Here is a 13,160-nt window from a genome sequence, read left to right as displayed (position 1 = left end):
GTTAGGTATTAAGAAACAAACAAACAAACGTGTATGCAGAGTATTTTATTTACCAACAGTAGTATTGTACACTGTAAACTTACACTGTATTTATTTGTATTTACTTTCACTATACTGTTCTTATGAAGAACATAACTAAAATTTACTCATCATTTAAATTATGGTTATTTGAGAGTTCTGGTTCCAGAAATCCTTGTCTCAGAACCTCAGCTTTAACTTAAAGTCCTCAAGCAAAGTGTTGGCACTAAACCACTCACAATAATCTTCTTGCGTCTGGGACAAAGATCACCTGTTTACAAGCTGGATGGCTTCTAATTCATCCCATTTTTTCTCAACTTCCTGTTTAAATAGATCAGTCATAGGGCACAGGAGGAAGCATCCTTGGTTATACCCATGCTGCTCTGATTATGAGCTTCTGGCTGATCCCATGGTGGTAGTTATTTCCTACCTTAGTTCCTCCTGTGCTGCTGATACAACAGACAGTCCAGTTCCTTCACTGATTACAGGTGTTTGCCTATTGTGGTACTTCATCCCAGGTGACGTCTACAGAGTCTGCACACCCTGATGCTGTCTTACACCAGTTCTTTGTCCATCTGTGACTTCGCTTTCTTCCCTCAGCTACTCAACTCAATGTTTGCATAGCATGTCATGAATCCCATCTTCCAGACTTCGTATTTGTCCGAACTACCTTGCCAGCTCCTCTCTCATTTGCTTTTGTCTTTCCATTAAATGGGTAATCACCTCTCAGTTGTCATGATAGGAGTCTCCAAACTTTTTGTCCATCAACATGTACATGCCTTCTCAATACTTAAACATCTAATTTTAATTGCAAAATACTACCCCATGCCTCTGATTCTGCTTTCAGGTGAACTTTATGTATTATTTTTCCTCCTTTTATATATTCCATTATCGCTTGAGTTCTTTATGCAACAATCAGTGACTCAAATAAATCCTTAGCAGTACCCTCCTATCTTCCCCTATTGTAATCAAGAGCAGTTGGTAGCAGAAGGTTATTATAGAATATGCAAAAATTAGAAAAAACAACTTTAAAAAATCATTTTAATACTTTCTGAAATATGCTGGTACAATTGTATTCATAGGGACATACATAATTGGTGTCTGAAAACTATGGAAGTGTTTTTTGGATACTGTGATTTGTCCAAACTCTCATTAGCTGCTAATTTTCCTGTTTTCTGATTAGGTTTTAGCTTTATGCAAACTCACTCCTGTTGCTTATTACATGACTGTTGCAATTGTTTGGAATATGCTGCAGTTTAAGAATGAATTTAAAAACTACATATATTCACAATTAGTGGACCACAAACCAATGTTATATTTGGAAATAAAAATACATTTGTGTTTGTGAAGACTTTTATAACATATACTTCATTTATATTAAAATGATTTTTCTTTAAATATAAAACTCTGAAAAGCAGTAGCTATTATAAAAAATTCACTTTACTCCATAGCAGCAGTCATGTATGGATAGGACAGAGCACTTTTTCACAACAAATCACAGCATTATAAATAACAAGAAAATGTTACAAACTGAATACCAACTGAAGAAAGTAAAATAACTGCGGTTTATCTGTTAATGCAAAGACTACATGATGGAAAATAAAATATTAGAGCATAGACAGAGCTACTGTAACTAACAGGAACTCATTTCTGAAGTGCATTGATTTTAATGGTTACTATATTTGGCACTAACAAGTCCAGCAAAGTTGTATCCTTTTTAAAACAAAGAACAGTTGTATTTGTGAAAAGGATTTTTTATCCAAATAAAATTTTTGTCCATAGGTTCTCAGTCTTGCAAAGTACTTCATAACTCCTGAAGGTACTAAGCACTATTAGCGCCTAATGATTTCCCTGGCCTCTGGTGACACTCAACAATTTTCAGGATCAAGCCTTTAAATAAATTCAATTATTACAATGGATTAATTTATCCCTGTCCAATAGAAAAAACAAAATCTGATGTAAATGTGAAGCACTTTCTCTAAAAATTAAAATGGAATATAAAAAAGTAAAAAAAACAAAAACAAAAAAAAAAAACCAGATCAGTTTTTAAATGTTTTTAATAAAATACAGAACTCGGTTTTTGAAATTCTAACACTACATTTAGGAAATCAAATAGAGTATGAAATCAGTCATACTATACGAGAACAAACAAAGGGCTTTTATTCATGTGAAAACACTAGCAGTATGGAAGATCTTGTCATTGCATTACACAAACCTCCCTGAGATTTTTCCATAAACAAGCTAAATTCTGTGTCTATTAAATACTGGAAACCTAGGGTGGGATCAATGAAGGAACTTAAGTGTTGCAACACTGCATGTCACAGCCAAACTTTTCGGTACCTAGAAAATTACAGGAACACTATGATCCACCAAACTGAGTTAGGCACCTATACAATCAAATGGCACGGAGAGAGAAGAGGCTCTGTCCCACGAAAACTCATAATCTAATACATTATTTTGTTAGTCTTTAAAGTGCTACAGGACTGCCTTTTTTTTGTTTGGTTTTGTTTTGTGAAGATACAGACTAACAGAGTATCTGACAGAGTCACAAAAGCCAGCAAGGTTGGCACAGAACCACCTAAGTTAGCCAGTGAGAGATGACAGCTAGGCATGACTTTGCTAAGAACTGCCTCACCCTCTTTTGGAGATGTGCACCTAAATCCAGGTTTCAGGGGGGCACCTATGTCTGTGTAACAATCCATTGACAGGAGCCTGCTGCCTGGAGTTAGATGGCTTAGGCACGTAAGCTGTTTCTTGAGGGAGTCAGGTACCTGCCTTGCTCCACAAATAATGGTGGTAGTGGCATCCACGAGATAATTTCTAAGCCAGTGGTTGAAGCACTTACCTAAGATTTGGAGACTCAGGTTCAATTTTCCCACTCCCTACATATCAGAAGGAGAGGATTTGAACAGGGATGTCCCAGGAAAATACTCTTACCCCATGGGCTGTGGGACAATCTGAAGTAAGACTCACTTCACTCTTTCTTATTGTACTGTTGATATATAATGAAATAGGGCTTGGAACAGGGGTACTGGACTCAGGAGTCCCCAGGTGGATGTCCCTGTGTCCAAGTCCTTAAATTTCACATGGGACTTGATGTGGTAGGTGGGATTAGACCCTGCCTATTGGGTCGGGCCCTGCACATAACTTAGGTGTCTGAATGCCAGTCTTTCCCTGGATAGTGAATCACTCTGGAGCTCAACTAGGAAACACCCCCCTGAAAAGCTAGGCTCAGAAGATAAAGGCTGGAAGTTAAACTCAGCAGGTCATCCAGTCCATCCCCTTGCTTGAAGCAGGACCAATACTGACTTAATCATTCCAGTCAGAGGTTTGTTAAGCAAAGCCTTAAAACTTAAGGATGGTGATTCCATCACATTCCCAGGGAAGCCATTTCAGTGCTTTCCCACTCTCCTAATAAAACAGTGTTTCCTTACATCTAACTTAGACTTCTCCTACTACAACTTGAACCTCTGCTCCTTGTGCTGTCATCTACCATCACTAAGAACATCCTAGTTCCACCCTCCTTGGAACCCGCATTCAGTTAGTGGAAAGCTGCCATCAAATCCTCACTAACTCTTCTACAAAATAAAGAAGTCCAGTTCCCTCAGACTCTCCTCGCGCATCATGCACTCCTTCCCTGAATCATTTTTGTTGCCCACTGTTGGACACTCTCCAACTTGTCTATATCCTTTTTATAGTGGGAGCCCCAAAACTGGATGCAATACTGCATTTGCAGCCTCAGTGGCAAATAGAGAAGAAAAATCACTTCCCTCAATCTGCTGGCAATGCTCCTACAAATGCAGCTCAATATGCCATGAAAATGAGGCAGCACATTCCCAAAGGAAGAAACAGAGGTACTTAGGGAACTTCTACTTTAAAAAATCTTCAGTGTCTAGTGAGCTCAGGTATCTACAGTGTTTGGCAGGAGTTTTTCAAATCTCAGTGAGCCAAAACTGGGATTCAGTCACCTAAATCTAAGTTTTAGGTACGTATGTACTTTCACAGATCCCACCCCTCCAGGTTATTAAGTGTTATACGCTGCAATTTTAGATGTCTGTGTTTGTTATCCCAACAATAACGCTGTTTAATGCTTGTAAAGCTAGAATATTATGTTTGGCTACCTGGAAAAAAAAAATCTCCAAAACAAATTAACAAAACCCCTACACAACTCACTATACAAAGTTAAGACTTACAAATGCAAAGACATCTTTTGTACAACTTGTTTTAAAATCAAGTTCAAAACAACGTAGAGAAATGCAAGAACAGGTACCTATTTGAAAAAAGCACTTGAAAAATATATGGTGAAATTACTCATAAAAATACTTGAAGTGATTCAAACATTGTGGTAACCGAAGCACAAATTAAGATACACTTTCCAGAATAGAAGGCCTGATCTTGCACTTCTTACCCTTGGCAAAGTCTCCCTTATGTTTTTGGTCAACATAGGACTACCTGGGTAAGAGGTGCAGGAGAGTGTCCTGTAGTGGCACAAAACATTCTCATACTGGCACTGGGCTAAGCTGAGCACTGGGTAAGTATTGTTATAACAGGTACTTTTTCAAAACAATCTTCCTATAAAATTTACATTATGACAGCACTATTGTGCTCCTTAACGTTTTCCTGTGTGACTGATCGGCCATCACTTTAAAAATGAACATTCCACTTGACTAGAATCTGCATCTAGTAACAACGCTTGAGCTGTGGTGCCCCTAAAGTGAAATTAGCTAAACAAAAGCAAAGGTGAACAACTACTCTAATAAGGCAAGTAGAGTTAACTTTTGTTTTACAAAGTTTTGTATTTTAAGAGAACAAGTAGGGTCATATGGCTTGAATTATAAAACACAATATTCATTGACTTACAGCGAGAGACAATTGGCATCGTGTCCAGAAGAAATATGCATGTAAGGGATGTGACATACAAGTCTTCCTACCCTCATAGGGAAGGGACAGAAGGTTTGTAGTAGTTCTGGTGGTGTTCAAAACACAAAGAGCCTGTCCTTCCACTTCCTAATGCTCTGGAAGGGAATCTGGGTAGGGAAGAAGTGCAGACTCTGGGCTGAGACGCGGGACTGAGATGCTGGCTCTAGGAAGGAATGCAGGAGTGGGTCTGGGAGGGAAGTTGAGGGTGGGAGGAACTGCGGGGACGGAAGCGAGTTTGGAGACCTTCAAGGATATGGGCGAAGGGGCGGTCAGTGCAGCACTTAACTGAGGCCTCACCTCTGGCCTCCCACCTAGGAAGGTGGGGAGCCATGCACTGCTGCTCACAGGCACCATCCAAGGAGACCCCATTGACCGCAGGGGCACCTGGGATGGGAGCAACACCTGGAGACACACATACCCCCAGCCCGGGGGCCACAGGGAAATGCCAGTAGCTGTGTACAGGAGAACAAGCAGGAAGCTGCTCTAGCTCTGCTGTGCTGCTGGTGTTGGCCATGGGGGGACCCTCAGTTCATTTTAAATTGTCTGGGGGAAACAGCTGGGTGAGGAAACACTGAGGGAGGGGAACGCACAGGGTGGAAGGTAGAGCCATGTGAGAGACCCAGTCCTGAACTTTGCTGGAGCAGGGCCCCCAGGTCAGGAATATTGCTGAAGCCCAGGCACCCTGGGCCCATATATGTTACCACTTCTGTTAGAGGGTGAGGGGACTCAGTTAACCTCAACAAATTGTATACCCCTTCTAAGTGGGTCTGCAATGTACCAGGGGAAAGGAGAGCCTGGTTCCCCCGAGAAAGGGTATTTGAATCTACAGCTGTATTTTTCCTGTACAACTCCTTGAATTATGTTAAAGGGTCTGAGGCCAGAACTACTGGAAGCACAGAGCCAAGGTAAATTTACAGGAAATCTGTGCAAACCCTGCAAATCCCACAGTTACGAGGGTGGGGTTTGGGCCTGTGTGCAGGGTGACAAATCCTGGTTTCTAAACCTCAGACTGATGTGGAGGAATTTCTGCATGGGAAAAATCTCACTGCTGTTTCCTTCTCCCAAACCCTGGGCTTTATCAGAGGAAAAATCTGACATGGGATGGCACAACTCCATCAGGAGGCAGACTTGATCCCATGCCTGGGAGTTGTGTTGTAAACTTCTTTGTGGAACTGAGGGCACAAGGATGTTATTAATCGTAACACTGAATTGTGGATTTGGAAGTGTTTTGTAGGTGGACTTGGAGATGTTCAACCCCCAAAGTAGAATAATTATTTATAGCTGAATTCATCATCGTATGGAGGTTACAAAGTCAAAGATAAAATAGCTGCATGTTGTAAGGTTAGTTGTTGTTAGCATGTTGTAAGGTTAGTATCGTGTTCATCCTCAGAAATGGCCCACTGAAGTCACTGCTTTATCTGAAGCAGCTTCAATTCCACTTTCTACCTGTAGTTTCATAAAACGTGGAGATAACCCAACGTTTCTGCAACAGATACATAGGGTGGGTGGAGGGGGAAAATACAAATGTGCTGTTTTTATGGTTGACCATTTCAAAATTTAATGTTCTGGGGGGAGAGGGTTTGCTATACAAACAAAACAAAATATTTGTTCCCTTTCCCTCAAAATATTTACAGTACATTACACAATAGCCAAAAACATGTACCCCTGTGTGTATTGTTGGCTAATAATGGACTCAAACAGGCACATTGAAAGTTGCTTAGTAAATTAACTAACTTCCTTCAATTTGTTCTACTGGGAAGCCAATTCCCCACCGACAATGAAAAATTAAAAAACCTATATTAATGAAGCGCAAGCCCTTGTGCAACACATTACGCAGGATGCCAAGTTACTATACATTCAGTATGAAAACACTAAAAATATACTCTGTGCATCTCTATCTTGGCAAGGAAAGGCATCCCGTCTTTACATCTCCCTAAAACCACACCAAAGTGATGTCACTCTTTTTTGCATTGCCAAGTAAGGCAAATACTGGTGATGCTAATTGACCACATATTAGGACACTGGTTAGAAAAATAATCCCCTTTCTATTAAAGTATTTCACAGATGTGTCCTTGTAGTTGCAAATGTATCCTGATGAAGAAAATGAACAGAATTCCTCACAGTTTGCAGGTGCTGATAGGATATTTTTCACACATGTTTTGCCCATAGCAAAGATCACAGAATTAGAGCAGCAGAAGGGACCTCGAGATGCCACCCAGTCCAGTCCTCTGCACTTATGCAGACAAATGTATGCATGTGCATAATCCACAGCAACCCAAAGAATAGACTTTATTCTGTGTTCCAATACATACGTTGAAGGAGCTTCGGTTCTCTTATCCACCCATACTGTCCCTTATATGATCCACTCGCAGAGCAAGTTCCCTAAAGGAAGGACGCTGACTTATGTTATTGTTCCAGCATTCTGTCATGATGGCATAAATCTACAGAAGGCATCAGAAGAGAGGGAGAAAACAAAGTTATTGTCCTGCATAATAACTACAGTTCTTCAAGTGGTGTGTCCCAATGGGTGCTGCACTTCAGGTGCACATGAATCCCATGAGCCTTTGATCAGAGATTTTCATTAAGAGTGTTGATGTAGCCCACGCATGCACCCTCGCACCTTGAGCCGAGGCTGTATCAGGCTCTGCAGGCAAACCACTCCTCTGTTGCTTTGCCACCACCAGGTCTCAGAAGGAAACTCCAAAGCACAAGGGAAAGATGAGACAGAAAGGACTTCCCAGAAGAGGGGCTTTTTCTGACATTTAGCTGTGTGTGGATGGGCCAAGTGTCAGGAAAGCCTCTCTCAACAGAGCTGCCGGCAAAAGATACATAAATTGCAGTGAGCAATTTATGTATTTTTTGTTGACAGTTCCCCGCAGTTTAGACACAGCCTAAGTTGGCTACTTTCATGGACAAACTCAGTAAGAAGCAAAGCTTCAGTTTGAACAAATGGTTCAAATGGAGATTTAATGAAGCTTAAAGAACCAAATTAATATCTCAAACTGGAGTGGGGGCATTCACCAGTGAGATGACCTCTCATGACCCGTACAATTGTATATGAGCTACTAGCAAGAACTCTTCAAGAGAAGTATGAAAAGCTGTTACGTCTCATTGAAAGAACTAAGTGATAGTCCTGTTTTCTTTAGGTGCAGCAGGTACTCTAGGAACAAGCAGAAGCAAGGCAGATTTGGGAACAGCATTCTAGAACTCCCAGCAGTGATTAAATCTCCTTCATTTCAAAAGGTATGCATTTCTGGTAGAATCCTTCCTACTTTTTCACATCATCTATTGTTCCTCTGCAGAGCCTTCGAGGACAGCCATGTCTAGAGGTAGAGACTACACAGACTGTAATGCTGCAGTTGACCGATGTCCTGCGAAAGGAGCTGAGGACAAATGGCAAAGTGAAAAGAGGTAAGGAAGCCATCCCTGCCTTAACCACATCAGGGTTATTAGGCTAAATCTTATCTTGCATTTCCTGATTTTGTTCACCATTGTGAAAGTCAGAGCGGTTAGGGGAAATACATAAAAGAGCTTTTTCATCCAAGTGAGTAGGAAGGCTTCCCCCCAAAAAACTGTGACCTAAGTCCCCATTGAACAAAACAGATGGCATTTTTTGTTCATGGCTGTGGTGAGAAGGTCCACTTCAATCCCTAAGACTGAAAAATGATACACAACATGAAGACCATGTTTTTTGTCATGACTCCGTAGACCTGTTTTGGATGACAGGCAAAAAATTAAAGCACACATTTTTGATCACTATCAAAACAAAAGTCAAGTAGCACTTTAAAGACTAGCAAAATAGTTGATTAGGTGAGCTTTCGTGGGACAGACCCACTTCTTCAGACCATATCCAGACCAGAACAGACTCAATATTTAAGACACAGAGAAACAAAAACAGTAAGCAAGGAGGAGGACAGATCAGAAAAAGATAATCAAGGTGAGCAAATCAGAGAGTGGAGGGGTGGGGGGGGAGATCAAGAATTAGATTGAGTTAAGTATGCAGACGAGCCCCTATAGTGACTCAGAAAGTTCACATCCCGATTTAAACCATGTGTTAATGTTCCGAATTTGAATATAAATGTAAATTCGTCCGCTTCCCTTTCTACAAAAGAGCGATAATGTCTCTTCAGTAACACATATACCTTGAGGTCATTGACAGAATGGCCCATTCCATTAAAATGTTGACTAACTGGTTTGTGGATCTGGAGTGTTTTGATGTCTGTTTTGTGCCCGTTGACCCTTTGTCTAAGGGAGTTAGAAGTCTGTCCAATATACAAAGCATCCGGGCATTGTTGGCACATGATGGAATATATGATGTTAGCAGAGGAGCATGAGAAAGTGCCCGTGATTCTGTGAGTAACCTGGTTAGGTCCAGTGATGGTATTTCCAGAGAAGATATGTGGACAAAGCTGGCAGCGGGCTTTGTTGCAGGGAAAGGTTCCAGGACTGGTGCTCCTGAGGTATAGACTGTGGCTGTTAGTAAGGATCCTCATGAGGTTGGGAGGTTGTCTGTAGGAGAGAACAGGCATGTCACCCAGGGCCTTCTGGAGTGTGGCATCCTGATTAAGAATAGGTTGTAGGTCTTTAATAATTCGTTGCAGTGGTCTGAGTTGGGGGCTGTAACTGATGACCAGTGGTGTTCTGTTCTTGGCTTTTTTGGGCTGATCTTGGAGTAGCTGGTTTCTGGGTATGCGTCTGGCCCTGTTGACTTGTTTTTTTACTTCTCCTGGTGGGTAATTCAGGTTTATGAATATTTGGTAAAGTTCTTGTAGTTTTTGGTCTCTGTAGAGGCTCTGCACACTAATATTCCACATAAAGACAGATCACAAGCAATCAGGAACACCATCCCTGATGCCACCACAGCCAATCTGGTGTCTGACCTCTGTTACTTTGTTCTCACACACAATCATTTCCGTTTTGGGGACAATTTATAGCTCCAGATTAGTGGAACTGCTATGGGCACCCGCGTGGCCCCAGAATATGCTAACATATTTATGGCTGACCTGGAACAACGATTCCTCAGCTCTCGTCCCCCATTACCACTCCTCTACTTAAGATACATTGATGACTTCTTTATGATTTGGACCCATGGTACAGAGGCTCTAGAAGAATTCCACAGAGACTTTAACAATCTACACCCCACCATCAACTTATGCCTCGATTACAACATGCAAGAGATACATTTCCTGGACACTACAGTACTAATCAAGGATGGCCTGATCAGTACCACACTGTACCGAAAACCTACTGATCGCTATACTTATCTACACCCTTCTAGTTTCCATCCTGCACACATGACTAGATCCATTGTTTACAGTCAAGCTCTTAGGTACAATCACATTTGCTCTGATCCAACTGACAGAGACCAAAAACTACAAGAACTTTACCAAATATTCATAAACCTGAATTACCCACCAGGAGAAGTAAAAAAACTAATCAACAGGGCCAGACGCATACCCAGAAACCAGCTACTCCAAGATCAGCCCAAAAAAGCCAAGAACAGAACACCACTGGTCATCACTTACAGCCCCCAACTCAGACCACTGCAACGAATTATTAAAGACCTACAACCTATTCTTAATCAGGATGCTACACTCCAGAAGGCCCTGGGTGACATGCCTGTTCTCTCCTACAGACAACCTCCCAACCTCATGAGGATCCTTACTAACAGCCACAGTCTATACCCCAGGAATACCAGTGCTGGAACCTTTCCCGGCAACAAAGCCCGCTGCCAGCTTTGTTCACATATCTTCTCTGGAAATACCATCACTGGACCTAACCAGGTTACTCACAGAATCACGGGCACTTTCTCATGCTCCGCTACTAACATCATATATGCCACTGTGTGCCAACAATGCCCAGATGCTTTGTATATTGGACAGACTTCTAACTCCCTTAGACAAAGGGTCAACGGGCACAAAACAGACATCAAAACACTCCAGATCCACAAACCAGTTAGTCAACATTTTAATGGAATGGGCCATTCTGTCAATGACCTCAAGGTATGTGTGTTACTGAAGAGACATTATCGCTCTTTTGTAGAAAGGGAAGCGGACGAATTTATATTTATATTCAAATTCGGAACATTAACACATGGTTTAAATCGGGATGTGAACTTTCTGAGTCACTATAGGGGCTCGTCTGCATACTTAACTCAACCTAATTCTTGATCTTCCCCCCCACCCCTCCACTCTCTGATTTGCTCACCTTGATTATCTTTTTCTGATTTGTCCTCCTCCTTGCTTACTGTTTTTGTTTCTCTGTGTCTTAAATATTGAGTCTGTTCTGGTCTGGATATGGTCTGAAGAAGTGGGTCTGTCCCACGAAAGCTCACCTAATCAACTATTTTGCTAGTCTTTAAAGTGCTACTTGACTGCTTTTTGTTTTGATAATGTGTAGACTAGCACGGCTTACTCTCTGCTACTATTTTTGATCACTTTGAGCTATCAACTGAAGCTGATTTGGAAGGTGGATTCTTGGGATGACCAGCTGCCCACTAGTGTTAAATCATCCAGATGTGCCTCCATCCTAAAGGAGAAGCATCTATGTCTACAGTTACTCTATGACATCAGTTAGAGGAAGTGGCCTTTGCACCTACTTTGTGATGAATCTTCTTCCACCAGTACAGAGAGCATGTGACCTCTTGAAGAGCAGCTACCTTTTTGTCTAGGCTGTGTCTGATTTGATGACTAATCTCATCTGAGCTACCCTTGGATGAAAATGTAATTTCACATGTTCTGTCTCAGTGCAAGTTCTCATATGACCCTGAAGTGGGAGGCAGGTTCTCATTACATCTGGAGGCTTCCCTGATTAATCCTGTCATTGTATGACAGTGTTGTGAATCTGTCCAAGGGAAAGATGACCCCGGTGCCAAGTAATTCAGGGATGCCTCTATAAACTGTATGTTCTGAATGGGAGTCGGTGTGAATTTTCCCTGTGTTCAATTAAAGACAAGTTCACTTTTTGGTATGGCTGACCTTTGAGCAACCCACTCTAGAGGTACAGGAATACCAGGACTGCATGATAACACAGGTAGGCAGCCACCTCCAACAAACTTTGAAAACACTCTCAGAGCCAAGGAGGGACCAAATGGGACTACCTGGTACTGAAATTGATCTTTGGATAGGACAAAACACAGGAGCCTTTTGCTGGATGAGTGTATCACCATATGGAAATATTCATCTTGAAATCTGAAGGCCAAAAAACCAATCCCCTAAATCTAGAGAAGGGGCAACAGGTGCCAGTCAACATCTGCAGAGCCATCCCATCCACAGGATGAAATGGGGTGGCCACCCCAGCCTCCATGTTTTTGGGGGCCCCACAGCAGCCACCCCGCTGTCCTATGGATGGGAGGACAATGAATTAGTGGCGGACAGAGCTGGGACCAGAAGATTACCTGGGACTGGGAGTTGTGCGTGGCGGTGGCTGCTGCTGCAGCAGCAGCAGCAGCAGCAGCAGCAGCAGCAGCAGCAGCAGCAGGGGGTTGCCTTCCCCCCAGCACTCACCACACAAGCAGCAGGAGCATCAGCCTGCTATGTTCCACTGCCCTGCTGCACCTAGCTTCTCTGCAGCAGGGTGGAGCAGGCTGCTGCTCCCACTGCCTGTGCAGTAAGTAGTGGGGGGAGGGTACCCCACTGCTGCTGCTATCGCTGTCATGCACAACCCTGGACCCATTTCCCCAGCCCCAGGAGTGGAGTGAGGCTGGGGAGGGGCCTGGGGCACTAGGGGAGAGGTTGCCCCAAGCCCTGCACGTGGGGCACTGGTGGGGGTTGCTTCAGGCCATGCTCCTGCCTCAGGACAGCCCTGACTGTTTGGAATGTCTGAGACCTCACAAATTTGTTTTGAAGTCCTACATCTAAAATTGACACCCCCACACCCTTCATTTTTCTGTGGCATGTACAAGTACCGCAAGTTGAAGCCCCTGCCCCTGTGCTGAGCAGGGACTAGCACTATCACTCCTAAATGAAAAAGAGTTTATTTCCTGTCTCAGTAAGAACTTTTGAGAAGTATCCTCAAAGAGGCACAGGGAAGGAGAATGAGGAGGATGGAGTGAGAGAAAATGGACAGAGTGGCCCCATGGTGGTATTTCCAGCAACCATTTATCTGAGGTGATATGTTCCCATGTTCGTCAGAAGTGGGACTCATTTCCCAAATGCAGGGAGGTGGAAAAACTGTTATAGCTGACAAGCTAAAAGAAGGAAAGAATCCAAATTCAGAAGCAC

At 42.6% G+C, this 13,160-nt stretch overlaps 1 protein-coding gene across 2 annotated transcripts in view; it reads right to left on the bottom strand.

Moving 5' to 3' along the window:
• Nucleotides 1-30: 30 nt before the first annotated feature.
• Nucleotides 31-13,160, bottom strand: part of JAK2 (Janus kinase 2) — a 161,578-nt gene continuing 148,448 nt past the window's right edge. For both annotated transcript variants that reach the window (XM_074994863.1, XM_074994864.1), the window contains one exon: nucleotides 31-7,379. In XM_074994863.1, the coding sequence (XP_074850964.1) occupies nucleotides 7,272-7,379 (108 nt within the window). In that variant the 3' untranslated portion in view covers nucleotides 31-7,271. The remainder of the gene's footprint in view (nucleotides 7,380-13,160) is intronic.

Source organism: Carettochelys insculpta, chromosome 5 (assembly GCF_033958435.1).
Source record: "Carettochelys insculpta isolate YL-2023 chromosome 5, ASM3395843v1, whole genome shotgun sequence".
In the NCBI taxonomy this organism is placed as follows: Eukaryota; Metazoa; Chordata; order Testudines; family Carettochelyidae; genus Carettochelys; species Carettochelys insculpta.
Note: the sequence above shows the minus strand (reverse complement) of the source record. Positions and strands in the feature narration are given on the sequence as shown.